A 16671-nucleotide genomic window follows, 5' to 3' on the forward strand; every position below is an offset into this window, starting at 1 on the left:
GACTAAGTGGCTTAGTCTTAAAAAGAGTTTTTAGATGACAACTGTATAATCATATTAAAGGAAAAGACATGTGAGGACAGGGACACTGTAGAAGGAATAAAGTTCAATTTAGGGTGTTCTGTCATTTCTGAGTAAATCCTCACACATGTTCCATAGAAAAAGGATGTAAGTCATTGTGCAGGTGGTGGAGCTGGATATCCCTTCTAGGAAGTAAGGACAACAACAATTTATTGAACACATATTCAACTTTATCTTACCAACTCGAATTTTCAACCTAGCAACTACTAGCAGTTACCTCGGCTGCAAGGGACTTTCTTGTTCTACCGGTGCACTTGTCTATTACTTAGATTTGTTTGTTATAACGAACATGTATTTTGTAATGAAAATGTTTTTTCTAGCAGGTAATTCAGACAATTCACAGAAGAGCATTTTGTCAGTCTCTATAGTCATCTGCACCTTAAAGATGAAATCGTTCTTTGAATTCATCTCGATATGTGGATCAAACCGAGCGGAGGACTAGAAGAGAGACGGAGTGTATTATTAGAAGCTGCAGTTGGAAGCATGCACAGACGTTTTAACGAATTGCTGGACTGCCCCAGAGAGAGCCCTTAGCTTCTGGAAGTCCCTCCATGCCTGTCAGCATGCACTGAAGAGAAGGATCTTTGGTGCCACAGTTGCCCTGCAATGAGACAGTCGCTGCCCTTTGCAGCAGCTGACTGGGTCCCATTTGGGATGCGGCTTCCCAGCAGGGTGGGCACAAAGGAGGGCGTCTGGCAGAGGGCCTCTTGCCAACGCTACGGTACTAGGTCACGGACCACCTGTGACTCCTTTTCTGCGTACTCACTGCCTTTAATTTCTATTAAGTTACATTTGTCAACAACTCATATGTTAAACTATAGGGACACATTTTCTTTCAGAGACTGAGGCAAGCAAACACTTGTCCTCTTTAAAGTTTCTGATGCTAAAAATATATAGGATGCATTTGAATAGTTGAGCTTTACACTGTTCTTTGAATGATCCTGCTGTGATAAATGCTTTAGTGAACTAATTAGCAATCCAACAGAAATCAAAGAAGGAAGTAAAAATTCCCCAGAGAGGCCCTTTGATCCAAGAAGTGCCCGGCAGGCCACAGAGCAGGTGTCTGCGTGAGCGTGCGGATGCCCGGCCCGCACGCGGCACCCGCTCTCTCAGCGCCGGTGTCCGCCGCTGCCGCACCCGGGCCCGGGGCTCAGCGCAGCGCGAGCGGCTGAAAGTCTGGGAGAATTTCAGCCACCTTCCGGCGGAGTTGCTCTCGCCTTTCTTCTTTTATTTTTTCCTCTTTCATAAATTTTACAAACTTCTTCCATGTCTCAAAGGTGATCCAGAGAGTCCTCCTTTAAACGGAAAAGGAAGAAAAGTTAAACACGATGGAAAAGTTGACTTTCCATCTGAAGTACATTAAAAACTGTAGAAGAAGAATTCTTTGAATACAGTGTTAAAAGATATGGAGATCAAAATTGGAAATGGGACAGTGAGAAATGCTAATGAAGAAAATACAGCGGCGAAACAGGATGGAGGGACTGATAGGTCATTTTTATTTTCCATCAGGTGATCAGGGAAACCCTCCGTGAGGTGACATTTGGGCAGAGCACCCAGGGGCCTCTGAACACGCAGGCCATGAGACACCCCCAGGTGATCTGATCACAGCCTGTGTCTTGTGCTCAAGACAGGATCAGTGGACCAAAGGCTCCAGCAGCCAAAGCCCTCAAGGCAAAGATGCTGGAGAAGCAAATGGAGCACCACAGTTACAGGCACGGAGGCCCAGGTACTTGGACGTCCAGACCGACCTCACTGTAGTGCACTTCGCAGATACTGCCTGTTTTATAAACTGAAGGTGTGCAGCAACCCTGCACTGAGCGAGTCTTTCGGCACCACTTTTCCCAATAGTGTCTGCTTACTTCGTGTTTCCATGTTGCATTTTGGTAATTCTCGCAGTATTTCAAACATTCTCATTATCATGGTATTTGTTACGGTGATCTGGAATCAGTGACGAACCATGCCCATATGAGACAGCAAACTTAACTGATAAATGTGTGTGTTCTGACTGCTTGACTAGCCATTCCATCTCTCTCCCTCTCCTCAGGCTTCCATATTCCCTGAGACACAATGATACTGAAATTAGGTGAGTTAATAATCCTGCACTGGCTTCCGTGTGTTCAAGTGAAAGGAAGAGTCACATGTCTCTCACTTTAAATCAAAAGCTAGTAATGATTAAGCTTAGTGAGGAAGGCATGTCAAAAGCTAAGACAGGCCAAAAGCTAGGTATCTTTTGCCAAAAAGCCAAACTGTGAATGCAAAGGAAAAGTTCCTGAAGGAAATTAAAAGTGCTAGTCCAGTGAACACACAAATACTAAGAAAGCGAAACAGCCTTATTGCCGATATGGAGAAAGTCTGAATAGTCTGGAAAGAAGATCAAACCAGCGATGACATTCTCTTCAGCCAAAGCCTAATCCAGAGCAAGGCCCTAACTCTCTTCAATTCTAGGAAGGCTGAGAGATGAAGCAGCTGCAGAAAAGTTGGAAGCTAGCAGAGGTGGTTCATGAGGTTTAAGGAAATAACCATCTCCGTAACATAAAAGTGAAGGGGAAGCAGCAGGTTCTCCAGAAGATCCAGCCAAGATAATTCATGATGGTGGCTGCACTGAACAACAGGTTTTCACTGTAGATGAAACAGTCTTATTGTGGAAGATGATGCCATCTAAGACTTTCTTAGAAGTCAGTGCCTGGCTTCAAAGCTTCAAAGGACAGTCTGACTCTCTTGTTAGGGGCTAAGGCAGCTGGTGACTTGAAGTTGAAGCCAGTGCTCCTTGACCATTCCAAAAATCAGGGCCCTTAAGAATTCTGCTAAATCCACTCTGCCTGTGCTCTATAAATGGGACAATAAAGCCTGGATGACAGCACATTTGTTTACAACATGGTTTACTATCTTAAGCTCACTGTTGAGACCTATTGCTCAGAAAAAAAAAAAAAGATTCCTTGCAAAATAGGACTGCTCACTGACTATGCACTTGGTCACCCAGGAGCTCTGATGGAGATGGACAAGGAGACTGTTTTCATGCCTGCTAGCACAACATCTATTCCACAGCCCATGGATCAAGGAGTCATTTTGACTTTCAAGTCTTTATCATTTAAGAAATACATTTCTTAGGGCTATACCTCTCTATATAGTGATTCTTCTGATGCATCTGGGCAAAGTAAATTGAAAACCTTCTGGAAAGGATTCACCATTCTAGATGTCATTAAGAACATTCATGATTCTCAGGAAGAGGTCAAAATATCAACATTCACAGGAGTGTAGAAGAAGTCAATTCCAGCCCTCATGGGTTGAGGGGTTCCAGACTGGAATGGAGAAAGTAAGTGCAGATGTAGGGGAAACAGCAAGAGAACTAGAATTAGAAGTGGAGCCTGAAGATGGGACTGAACTACTGCAATCTCATGATACAACTTTAATGGACAAATGGTTGCTTCTTATGGCCGAGCAAAGAACGTGGTTTCTTGAGATGGGATCTACTCCTGGTGAAGATTGTTGAAATGACAACAAAGGATTTAGAATATTACATAAACTTAGTTGATAAAGCAGCAACAGGGGATGAGAGGATTGACTCCAATTTTAGAAGTTCTACTGTGGGTAAAATGCTACCAAACAGTATCATATGCTACAGAGAAATTGTTTGTGAAAGGAAGAGTCAATTGGTGCAGTCAACTTTATTGTTGTCTTTTTAAAGAAACTGCTGCAGCCACCTCAACCTTCAGCAACCACCATCCTAATCAGTCAGCAGTCAGTAACATCGAGGCAAGACCTTCTACCAGCAAAAAGATTATGACTCCCTGAAAGCTCAGATGATGGTTAGCTTTTTTAGCAATAAAAAATTAAGTACATTGTTTTTTAAAACATAATTCTAATGTACATTTAATAGTATAGTATGAACATAACTTTTATGAGTACTGGGAAGTAAAAATTCACTCGACTCACTAATTACGATACTCGCTTTACTGCAGTGGTCTGGAACTGAGCCCACGATACCTCTGAGGTGTGCTTGTGTATATTGTTTAAAACGCCCACTGGTAACATCACCTCCAACAATGAATACCACCACCCTTGAATTTTAGTTGAGAAAAGATTACCCTAATGTCCAGGTTCTGGAATCACAGTTCTGGAGGATCACAAGTTGAAGCGAGGATTATCTGCTGTCAGAGGGGAGACATGCAATGGCCTTTTAGGATAACACAACTACCTGCACACTAGGGATGTGAAGGTAAGCCAGATAGTCTCTGCCCACAGAGGGAGTTACCCTGGTGAACAGATCACTTCAATGCAGTGAGGAGCTGTCATGGTGGAGATACGCACTGGGTACTTCCCCAGTCTGGTGGTAAGGGACATCACAAGTTTTTGAAAGAGATTATCTGAACTGAATTTTTGTCAGACAAAAGGCTTTCCTAGAAGAGGGCACGTCTTGAGTAAAGGCAAAACAGGCAAGAATAGCATGGTGTGTGTAAGGAATTATAAGCAGAGTTATGTTGCTGAAACAGAAATGCAGAGTAGCTAAGTTTATATTTTCACAACTCGAGGCATAGATGGGATTTATTCTAGCTTCTTGACCTTCTCATGAAACCCTGGAATGCATCACAGTCCCCATTAACTCTATGGTTGATGGTGGTTTGCTGTTTCTGATAATGTTGATTTTTGTTGCTGGAAGTTAAAAACTAAAAGGCTACAAGGAGTGCAGCTGCTTCATTTGCTTTCTTCCTTCGTCCATCCAGGCCTCCACTTAGAGCCGCCCGTCCTCGGCTATCTGCCCACTCAGTCCTTGCCCGTCTCCCACTCTTACCTCTGTTCACATCTTTCTCCTGGCTACCCTCCCACTTTTGACTTCTACATTTCATCTCCTACTCTTCTCCCCTGATGGAAATGCTCTGCTCCCGCTGGAGGAAATCTTCCTAGACCATCATTGCCTGCATTTATCTTTTCTTCCTCTGAACTCCTACAGCACATGGTCACAGTCACTGGTTTTGTACTTACTTAGGTATGTGTGTAAGTATGTATCTAATCTGTTACATTTCTACTGAATTATAAGAGCCAGACACCATGTTATTGGGTATTTTTTATGCTTGGCAAATATGATTTGGTAGATGAGCTATGGATGTATTATGTAATAAATGTGATTTAAGTCACAACATAAGAGTTCTTAACCTGTGGTCCACAAACTCCTTGACATTTTATGTAACACTGTATGGGATGTGCACAGGTGCATTTTTGGGGGTCTTGGTGTGTGACTTATTACTGTGAAGGGACCTATGACTCCAAAATGCTTCAGAAATATAGTACCGAGGCAATATTGGAAATATAAGAAGTACTTCTTTGTCGCTTGTTATAGTCTTTGTTTTAAAATGTATTTTGTGGGGCGCCTAGGTGGCTCAGTCGGTTAAGCGTCTGCCTTCGGCTTAGGTCATGATCCCAGGGTCCTGGGATCGAGCCCCGCATCAGGCTCCCTGCTCAGCGGGAAGCCTGCTTCTCCCTCTCCCACTCCCCCTGCTTGTGTTCCCTCTCTTGCTGTCTCTCTGTCAAATAAATAAATAAAATCTTTAAAAAAAAAATGTATTTTGTCTGATGTAAGTATTTCTACCCCGGTTTTCTTTCCACTTCCTTTTGCATGATAAATGTTTCTCCATCCCCTTACTTTCAATCTTTAGGTGTCTTTCGTTCTGAAATGAGTCTCTTGTAGGCAGCATATAGATGGGTCTTGCTTTGTTTTCCATTCTATCATCCTATGTCTTTTGATTGGAGCATGTAGTCCATTACATTCAAAGTAATTATTGATAGGTATGTGCCTATTGCCATTGTTTCATGGTTGTTTTTACAGTTCTTTGCTCCTTTCTTCTCTTGCTCTTCTCTCATGGTTTGCTGGCTTTCTTTAGTGATATACTTGGATTCCTTTCTCTTTATTTTTTGCCTATCTATTATAGGTTTTTGATTTGTGGTTACCATTAGGTTTACATATAACATCTTCTGCATATAGCGGTCTATATTAAGTTGATGGCTGTTTAAGTTTGAACCCATTATAAAGGCACTAAATTTTTACTCCCTGCTTCCCCCAACCACCATGTTTTAGGTATATGGTATCATACTTTACATTCTTTTATTTTGTGAGTCTCTTGACCAATTTTTATAGATATACTTAATTTTATTGCTTTTATGCTTCCTACTGTTCTTACTCCTGATTATGGTCTTTCCTTTCCACTCAAAGAGTCCCCTTTAACATTTTTGTAAGGCTAGTTTAGTGGTGATGAATTTCTTTAATTTTTGTTTGTCTGGGAAACTGTCTCCTATTCTGAAAGATAACCTTGCTGGATAGAATATTTGTGGTTGCAAATTTTTTTCTTTCAGCACATTGAATATATCATGTCACTCCCTTCTGGTCTGCAGTGTTGCTGAAAAATCAGCTGATAGCCTTATGGGGTTTCCTTTGTATGTAACTGTTTTCTCTTGCTGCTTTTAAAACTCTCTATCAATCACTACCTTTTTGCCATTTTAATTACCATGTGTTTTGGTGTAAAAAGAGACAAAGGAGAACACTACATAATCATAAAGGGAACAGTCTAACAAGAAGATATAACAATTGTAAATGACTATGTACCCAACATGAGAGCACCCAAATACATAAAGCAGCCAATAAACATAAAGGAAGTAATCGATAGTAACAGCAATAATAGTAGGACACTCTAACATCCCATTTATATCAATGGATAGATCATCCAAACAGAAAATCAACAAGGAAACAATAGACTGGAATGACACATTGGACCAGATGGATCTAACAGATATATTCGGAACATTCCATCCTAAAATAGCAGAATACACATTCTTTTCAAGTGCACATGGAACATTCTCAGAACAGATCAGATGTTAGGACACAAACCAAATCTCAACAAATCCAAAAAGATCAAAGTCATACCATGCATCCTTTCTGACCATAATACCATGAAACTAGAAATCATTCACAAGAAAAAATCTGGAAATAACACAAATACATGGAGGTTGAATAACATGCTACTAAACAATGAATAGGTCAGCCAAGAATTCAAACAGAAGTCAAAAAATACATGGAGGCAAATGAAAATGAAAATAAAATGGTCCAAAATCTTTGGGATATGGCCAGAGCTGTTCCAAGAGGGAAGTTTATGGCAACACAGGCCTACCTCAAGAAGAAAAACCTCAAAACTAACCTTACACCTAAAGGAGCTAGAAAAAGAAAAAAACAAAACCCAAAACCAGTAGAAGGAAGGAAATAAGACTACAACAGAAATAAACGAAATTGAAGCTAAAAACAAAAAACAAAAAAGACCACAATAGCACAGATCAATGAAACCAGGAGCTGGTTCTTTGAAAAGATCAACAAAATTGCTAAACCTTTAGCCAGACTCATCAACAAAAAAAAGAGGACTCAGAAATAAAAGAGGGGGTGCCTGGGTGGCTCAGTTAAGCGTCTGCCTTCGGCTCATGTCATGATCCCAGGGTCCTGCATCTGGCTCCCTGCTCAGTGGGGAGTCTGCTTTTCCCTCTGCCCCTTCCCCTGCTCATGCTCTCTCTCTCAAATGAATAAAAAAACAAAAAACTTAAAAAAAAAAATGAAAGAGGAGAAATAATAACACCACAGAAATACAAAGGATTGTAAGAGAATATTATGAAAAGCTCTATGCCAACAAATTGGACAACCTAGAAGAAATGGATAAATTCCTAGAAACATATAACCTCCCAAAACTGAATCAGGAAGAAATAGAAAATTTGAACAGACCAGTTACCAACAATCAAATTGGATCAGTAACCACAAAACTCCCAACAAACAAAAGTCCAGGACCAGATGGCTTCACAAGTGAGTTTGACCAAACATTTAATTAATTTTTTTATTTATTCATTTGAGACAGAGAGATAGAGAGCATGAGCAGGGGGAGAAGCAGAGGGTGGGGGAGAAGCAGGCTCCCCGCCAAGCAGGGAGCCTAACGTGGGCCTCGACCCCAGGACCCTGGGATCATGACCCGATCCAAAGGCAGATGCCCAACCATCTAAGCCACCCAGGCACCCTGACCAAACATTTAAAGAGGAGTTAAGACCTATTCTTCTCAGTCTATTCCAAAAAGTAGTAGGAGGGGACGCCTGGGTGGCTCAGTTGGTTAAGCACCTGCCTTCGGCTCGGGTCATGATCCTGGGGTCCTGGGATCAAGTCCTGCATCGGGCTCTTGCTCAACGGGGAGCCTGCTTCTCCCTGTCTGCCGCGCCCCTTGCTGTGCTCTCTTTCTCTGACAAATAAATAAAATCTTAAAAAAAAAAGGTAGTAGAGAAAGGAAAGCTTCCAAATTCATGTGAGGCCAGTATTACCCCAATATCAAAACCAGATAAACATTACAAGAAAGGGGTGCCCGGGGGCTCAATTGATTAAGCATCTGACTCTTGATCTCAGGGTTGTGAGTTCAATCCCCACACTGGCCTTCAAGCTGGGCATGGAGCCAACTTAAAAAAAAAAAAAAAGACACTACAAGAAAGAGACCTACAGGCCAATATCTCTAATGGACACAGACACAAAAATCCTCAACAAAATACTAGTAAACCTAATCCAACAATACATTAAAAAAATCATTCACCACATCAAGTGCAATTTATTCCTGGGATGCAAGGGTGGTTCAATATTCACAAATCAATGTGATATATCAACAAGAGAAAGGATTAAAAACTACACGATCATTTCAGTAGATGCAGAAAAAGCATTTGACAATGTACAACATCCATTCATGATAAAAACTCTCCACAAAGTAGGTTTAGAGGGAACATACCTCAACATAATAAAGGCCAGATACAAAGAAAAGGAAGGAAGGAAAGAGAGAGAAAGAACAAAAGGCCATACATGAAAAACCCACAGCTAACATCATACTCAGTGGTGAAAGATGGAGAGCTTCCCCCCAATCAGGAACAAGACAAGGGTGCCCCACTCTCACCATTTTTATTCAACATAACACTGGAAGTCCTAGCCACAGCAGTCAGACAAGAAAAAGAAATAAAAATCATCCAAATTGGTAAGGAGGAAGGTAAAACTTTCACTATTTGCAGATGGCATGATACTATCTATAGAAAGCCCTAAAGACTCCACCAAAAAATTAGTAGAAGTAATAAATGAATTCATAAGGTCACAGGATACAAATTCAATATACAGAAGTCCATTGCATTTCTATACACCAGTAATGAATAAGCAGAAAGAGAAATTAAGAAAACAGTTCCATTTACAAGTGCACCAAAAATAATAAAATACCTAGGAATAACTTTAAGGAGGTGAAAGACTTGTACTCTGAAAATTATAAAACATTGATGAAAGAAATGGAAGATGATGTAAACAAATGGAAAGATATCCCAAGCTCATAGATTGGGAGAACAGATATTGTTAAAATGTCCATACAACTCAGTTAATCTACAGATTTAATGCAATCCCTATCAAAATACCAACAGCATTTTTCACAGAATTAGAACAAATAATCCTAAGATTGGTATGGAACCACAAAAAACTCCAAATAGCAAAAGCAGTCTTGAAAAAGAACAAAACTGGAGGTATCACAATCCCAGATTTCAAGATATATTACAAAGCTGTGGTAATCAAAACAGTATGGCACTGGCACAAAAATAGACACACTGATCAAGGGACTAGAATAGAGAGCTCAGAAATAAACCCATGATTACATGGGCAATTAATCTTCAACAAAGGAGGTAAGAATATGCAATGGGAAAAGGACAGTCTGTTCAACAAATGTGTTGGGTAAACCGGACAGCTATATGCAAAAGAAAGAAACTGGACCACTTTCTTACTATACCATTCAGAAAAACTTAACATATTTAAAGACCTAAATGTGAGAACTAAAACCATGAAAATCCTAAAAGAGAGTATAGGCTGTAATTTCTTGGACATAAGCCGTAGCAACATTTTTCTAGATAGGTCTCCTAAGGCAAGGGAAACAAAAGCAAAAATAAACTATTGGGACTGCATCAAAATAAAAAGCTTCTGCAAAGGAAACAATCAACAAAACAAAAAGCCTACAAAATGGAGAAGATGTTTGCAAATGATATATCCAATGAGGGGTTAGTCTCCAAAATATATAAAGAACTTACACAACTCAACACAAAATACAATCCAATTAAAAAATGGGCAGAAGACATACAGATGGCCAACCAGCGCATGAAAAGATGCTCAACATCACTCATCATCAGGGAAATGCAAATCAAAACCCTAAGAAATAACAAGTGTTGGCAAGGATGTGGAGAAAAAGGAACCCTTGTGCACTGTTGGTGGGAATGCAAACTGATGCAACTGCTGTGGAAAAGGATGGAGGTTCCTCAGAAAATTAAAAATGGAACTACCCTATGATCCAGTAATTCCACTGGGTATTTGCTCGAAGAATATAAAAACACTAATTTGAAAAAAATATAAGCACCTGTTTATTGCAGCATTATTTACAATAGCCACATATGGAAGCAACACAATAGAACAGACCGAGAAGATGTGCTATATATATATATATATATATATATATACACACACACACACACACACACACACACACACACACAATGGAATAGTATCCAGCCATAAAAAGAATGAAATCTTACCATTTGCAACAATATGGATGGACCTAGAGGCTATAATGTTAAGTAAAGTAAGTCAGAGAAAGACAAATACCATATGATTTCACTTATATGTGGAATTTAAGATATAAAAAAGAGACAAATCAACAACAACAACAAAAACCCAGACTCTTAAATACAAAGAACAAACTGGTGGTTGCCAGAGGGGAGAGGGGGATGGGGATGGGTTATCTAAGTGAAGGGGATTAAGAGTGCACTTACTGTTTAAGAAGCAAAACAGATGAACATAGGGGAAAGGAAGGAAAAATAAGATAAAAACAGAGAGGGAGGCAATCCGTAAGAGACTCTTAACAATAGGAAACAGAGAGTGGCTAGAGAGGAGGTGGGTGGGGGAATGCGGTAACTGGGTGAGGGGCATTAAGGAAGGTACTTGATGTAATGAGCACTGGGTATTATATGCAATTGATAAATCACTGAACTCTACCCCTGAAACTAATAATATACTATATGTTAACTAAATTGAATTTAAAAAATAAAAAAGTTTAGCAACTTATAAAACTACACACTTATTCCCTTAAAGACTCACGGTGCACATTTAATATATTAAAGGCTCTGAGATTTCTCTTAATAAACCCCTTTAATTTTCATTAAAAAAGTGCACTTATTGTTATGAGCACTGAGTAGTGTAAAGAATTGTTGACTTACTATATTGTACACCTGAAACTAACACCGTATATGAATTATACTGGAATTAAAATAAAACAATGAGGATAACAATAATAACCGCTCACTCATGGAGATGTCATTTATCCAGTGCCATCACATATGTAAAACAAATAGAATAGTATCTATAGTATTAAAAAAACAACAAATGTGAGTACTGGTTCATGCGAGAGGAGCTGGACACGCATAAAGCTGAGCTCTAACTGCAGAACTACACAGGAAGTACTGATAATGAGACACTTAGGTCTGGCTGACATCTCGTCCCACCAACTATAAAACTGCAGATTTATAGAATTGTAATATAAATTTATAAATTAATATATTGAGAAGTGATATAAATATGTAAGATTACACCTCATGTTCTTATTAGGATCATCTTTCTCAGTGTTACTGCAATTTTAAGATGAGGCCTCACACTAATAAATGTCTCTCCTTCCTTCCTTCCCTTTCACCAGCTTTTCTACATAATCTTTCATTCATACAACATTGAGTAAGAACTTGAATATCAATTTTTAAATGTTAAAGTTCCTTTTAAAAGACCCGTGACTAAATAATAGTGTCACTCCTGCAAGAAAATGCATCCATTCATTTATGTACCAAGTATCACAGTATCTACTGTGCACCTGTCCTGGGCATTGTCACCCCCTGTGAACACAGTAGTGAGCAAGACGTGGTGCATCTACTGTTGGGAGGGACAGACAATAAATGTGTAAACAATAAAATGTGTAATTTCAAGAGAGTCTACAGTGCTATGAAGAAAACAGGGCAGGACAGTGGATAGACAGGGATATGGAGACGGGGTGGTCAGGGAGGCGCACTGATCCAGGTTGTGTGAACGCTCCGAAGAAGCCATGAGGTCTGTCTGAGGGACACTCGGCCAGTGTGGCTGGCCATGGAGAATGGAGCAAAAATGGAAGCCATGAAGTCTTGGCGATGCTTTTTTTTTTTTTTTAAAGATTTTATTTATTGAGAGAGTGAGTGTGAGAGACAGAAAGAGAGAGAGAGAGAGAGTGCATGAGCCAGGGGAGGGAGAAGCAGACTCCCTGCTAAGCAGGGAGTCTGATGCAGGGCTCAGCTCGATCCTAGGACCCTGGGATTTCTTGTTGAATGCATGGATTCCCATACTTCATTCCTAACTTCAAACCCTGAATAGGACTACCCTCTTACTACTGTATCTTACAGTTTACAAATGGGACTGAATTAGAAAACTGGGGAAGGAGATGGGCTACAGCAAGGAGAGAACGGTTTGGAGTCAGAAAGCCTGACTCCGAGCCCAGGCGCCACCATTTGTTCTTTGTGTACTTCGGGCAATCGACCTGCTTGTAGCTTCAGTGTGCCTGCCCGACAATGGAATTCCTGACCCGGCCCCCTCCTCTCTGGCGTGTGCGAAAGCCCTGTCTAGCTGTCCTGTGCCGCATCGGGTAGCCGCCGCAGGGAGTCTCTCAGTCTGTACACGGCAGCTGAGAAACAGAAAGAAAATAGAGGTGGGCAGACGGGATGTTTAATAACAACACTTGAACAATGACAGTACACAAAACGTAGCTCTTATTTGGGGGCTAAGCATGTGTCGAGTGAGGTACTGTGTTACCCTGTTTAGTCTTCTCAACAACGCCCTAAGATTGGTTCTGTTGTTATCCTCATTTTCCAAAAGAGGAATGGGGAGGCTCCGAAAGGTTATCTGTCCAGGGTCACACAGACCCTGAGTCTCAAACTTCAACCTTCAAAGTGAAGCATTTATTCAAAGGCAAGTCCTCTGAGTACCCTCACTCATTGCTTATTTTCTTCTAGATCAAATCAGAATCAACTTGCTTATCGTTTTCCCAGCCCGCAGATTTCGGTAACGTGTAAAGTAAGCAAGGGTGAGCAGGGTTTGCTGGCGGCGGCGGCACCTCGGCGGTAAGAGAGGAACACGTTCATAACACCAGACATTAGCACAGGCACATACACACAAATGAAAACAAAGCAACCAAAAATCAATCTGGGTGTAGTGAGGAAGGGGTCCCTTCTCCACCTAAACTACAGTCTTCCCGCCTCCGAGCTTGGAGGCATATGCCCACCACGTCGTGTTCATAAGCAATGACTACTGATCATTGAAACAGAGATCGTTTGTTTACTCGCAAGGGGAAGTATGTAATGAAATTTAGAACATCTCTAACCAAAATATTTAAAATTAGAAATCCAAGAAAAAAAACATATATAGAATAGCTTATTCCCCAAGGACACTGGATTAAATAAGACATCACTGTATTATAAATATTAGTATGACATACACCATGATTCCACTTACATACGGTTCCAGACCAGGCAACACGAAATTAGAGCCTTGAAGGCTGCATCCTTAGGTCAAAGTGAAAAGCAACCCAAGGACATGCTCATTATAAAAGTCAAGAGAACAGTTTACCTTTAGGAGGGAAGGTCAGGGCCTGTAATTGGGAAGGAGCCCGTGGGGATTTCTAGGGGCCAGCAGTGTCCTATTTCTTGACCTCAGTGGTGGTGACACGGGTGTCCACTTGACAGTAATTCATTAAGCTGTATCTGTATGATCTAAGTATTTTCTATATTTGTGTTATATTTCACAACAAATGTTAAAAACAATTGAACTTCAAAGATAAACCTGTACGACTAGTAAAGTAGACAGTACACTTTGCTCAGGTGTGATTCATGTATTTTTCATCATTTTACCCTCTGGACAGCCCCTGTGAGGCAGGAAGGGCAGGCATCCTCCTCCTCCCCCTTTTAAGATGGGGACCTTAGAGTGCCAGGGGTTTCCACACAGCCAGTGGGTGAGCTGGGACTCTCCCCGCTGTCTGGTATATCTTTGAGTACCCAGCTCTCCCAGCCCCCACCTCATCTTTCAGCTGTATTCTGGGCATAGAATATACTGCGGAAGAGTTGTGCAGTCTGAGTGAGTTTCCTCAGAGATCGGAAACTCACCTGTCATGATGTTCCACTGCAATCTCACGCTTGTTCTGGGAATCGATCTTGGCCTCCCTGACCATGTTAAACCAGGCCCTGAATATCTTCTTCTGAAGAAAATGCACCCACAGTTTTTGTACTTCTTCCTCCACATCAGTCAGGTACTGGGGATGAGGACAGGAATAGAAGTGAGACAATATCATAGACAAAGAATTAGAGCAAATAAACAGTACAAAAGAGAACTGCAACAAATACAAAAGAACAAAGGACACTGGGGGCATAAAGAGAAAAAGATAACATGGCAGCCAAGATAATATCCTCTGCAATGTATTAAAAAAAAACAATGGAGGCAGAGGTGTGGAAACAGTTCTAAGCCTGAGGGGGTAGGTTTCTAGCAAAATTACTTGAGCAATTATGGGACAAGAAACAAGAAATGAGTATAAAAACAAAAGCTGATGTAATGATACATTACAGTTTATAAACAGTTTATGGACACTCTATGTGAAAAATGTTTTATACTAAGAAAGAATTGATTTGACATTTTCATATTCATTTCAAAGCAAGGAACTGGATTGACTATTCTATATTGTTCTTGAAAAAACAATGGTTATGGACATCTGGATTGCATCTCATTTTCTTACATAGGATTGAGCAGAGACATGTATTTAAAGCTTCCTTCTCTGTGGCCTTACCTGTAGCCAGCTCCGGATAACTCTCCTAAGCAATATTTGGCAATAGAGTTGATCAGCCCGGGCTGTGTTCCTAGCCAGGATTTCCTGACTATACTGGAACCAGGACAGCAGGCATTTTCTCTGTAGAGCCAAAGAGTGATGTTCTTCGGCCACCTGGACAATTTTTTAAATAAGAAAAGGAAATTATTCCTTACTTAATCATTTAAGGAAATACACATCACCTTGGCAAATGATGCTATAAACTACATGTAGGCAGTTACAGAGGGAAAAATCTTAAGGGCATTCAGACTATGTCTTAAGAGCTCTGACTACTGACCCTATCTTATGGGGGTTTTAGATGCACAGCCTTTCAGCACTGACTCCCCGAAGACCACAGCGACTGGCTGGTTATTAGGAAAATGGAATAAACCTCCAAAGCCATTATTTCACTTGCATCAAGTTTTGAAATGCGTAGCTGATGATATTCTCAGTTTGTTCTCCTGGAGCTTGGACAGCAACTCCATAATAAACCTCTCTATTATGTACTTAACCACCGTCTAATTGGGGAAATGCCAATACTTTCAATTAGTTTTATAGTATGAGCTGTCACCAGCATTGAAATTTAGACATTATCAATAAACCACAAAACCATTTGATAGGAAAACAACATGATGAATAATTAAATGTCTTACCAACTTAAAAGGTTCAGACAGAGTATCATTCTATCAAAATAAACATGTAACTCAGAGTTTATGAGTTTTAAAAGATAACTGTTCTATTTTTTTAAGAGGCAGGAGGGAAAAACCCTTCTCTCTCAATCCTGTCCAGGCAATCACACATTTTTCTAAGCCTTGCCTAGCCAGCCAGCACCATGAATGGGAATGATCCAAGTGAATCTCTTAACAGTCCAATTTCTTGGCCAAAATGACCATCCAGGAGGCAACTGTGGCACCTGAGACCGCTGTCTGGCCTGACTCATCCCAGCCTGGGAGCCAAAAGGCAAGGGGAGTCTCCTAAGCTCCTTGCTCTTTGTCCTCTGGGAAAACAGAGAACCAGGAAGAAAAAGATTATCAGAAGGTCTCACGGAAGTTCTGAAAATGGTTTTTGGATTAAATATCCTATAGTACACATGAGTTTAAGGGAAAATGCTAAATAACTCTTCCGAAAAAATGTTACAAACAAGGCAGGGACTGTTCAACTGGACCTTTCTTAATTTTTTTCTATCCCTTCCTGGAAGCCAACTCAGATGGGTAAAGAAGCTACCCCTTCCTTTTACTGTCCTCCAGAACTTTTCCTTTTACTTCTTTTTATTTTTTAACTTTCAACTGGTGGTTGCCATCTACATAAACCCTCTGATTCTTACATAGTTTAACGGTGTGCCAGAACCGGGCCGCGTTCCTGGGCTATGTTCACAGGTGCTCGCTACACTTTAGCTTTGTAACCAATATGCTATGTGACTTTAAGCAAGTCAGTTCTCCTCTCTAAGGCCCAGTGCCCTTATTACAAATGGAAAGAGGTGGAGAGGACTGCTAATGTTCTAAAATTCTCTTATCTTGTTGTGATAGACTTTATAGTGGCCCCAAGGGATGGCCACGTCCTGATCCCTGGAACCTGTAAATGTTACCTTAGGTGGTAAAAGGGATTTTGCAAATATGATTAAGTGAAGGATCGTAAAATGGGGAGATTATCCTGCATGATATGC

The 16671-nt window shown here is 40.6% G+C and overlaps 2 protein-coding genes across 4 annotated transcripts in view; one reads left to right on the forward strand and one right to left on the reverse strand.

Annotated features, from left to right (window-relative positions):
* The window catches only part of ZDHHC23 (zDHHC palmitoyltransferase 23), a 76437-nt gene that overhangs the window by 12772 nt on the left and 46994 nt on the right, over positions 1-16671 (forward strand). The gene's annotated exons all lie outside the window — the stretch shown is intronic.
* The window catches only part of CCDC191 (coiled-coil domain containing 191), a 97255-nt gene continuing 80810 nt past the window's right edge, over positions 227-16671 (reverse strand). For 2 of the 3 annotated variants that reach the window (XM_036107139.2, XM_078066261.1), the window contains 3 exons: positions 14991-15143; positions 14317-14462; positions 227-1373 (listed from right to left, as the gene is read on the reverse strand). In XM_036107139.2, the coding sequence (XP_035963032.2) occupies positions 1229-1373; positions 14317-14462; positions 14991-15143 (444 nt within the window). In that variant the 3' untranslated portion in view covers positions 227-1228. Of the gene's footprint in view, positions 1374-13783; positions 13918-14316; positions 14463-14990; positions 15144-16671 lie in introns of all 3 variants that reach the window. The other variant, XR_013445275.1, reaches the window with a different exon arrangement.

This window comes from Halichoerus grypus, chromosome 1 (genome assembly GCF_964656455.1).
Source record: "Halichoerus grypus chromosome 1, mHalGry1.hap1.1, whole genome shotgun sequence".
NCBI lineage: Eukaryota > Metazoa > Chordata > Mammalia > Carnivora > Phocidae > Halichoerus > Halichoerus grypus.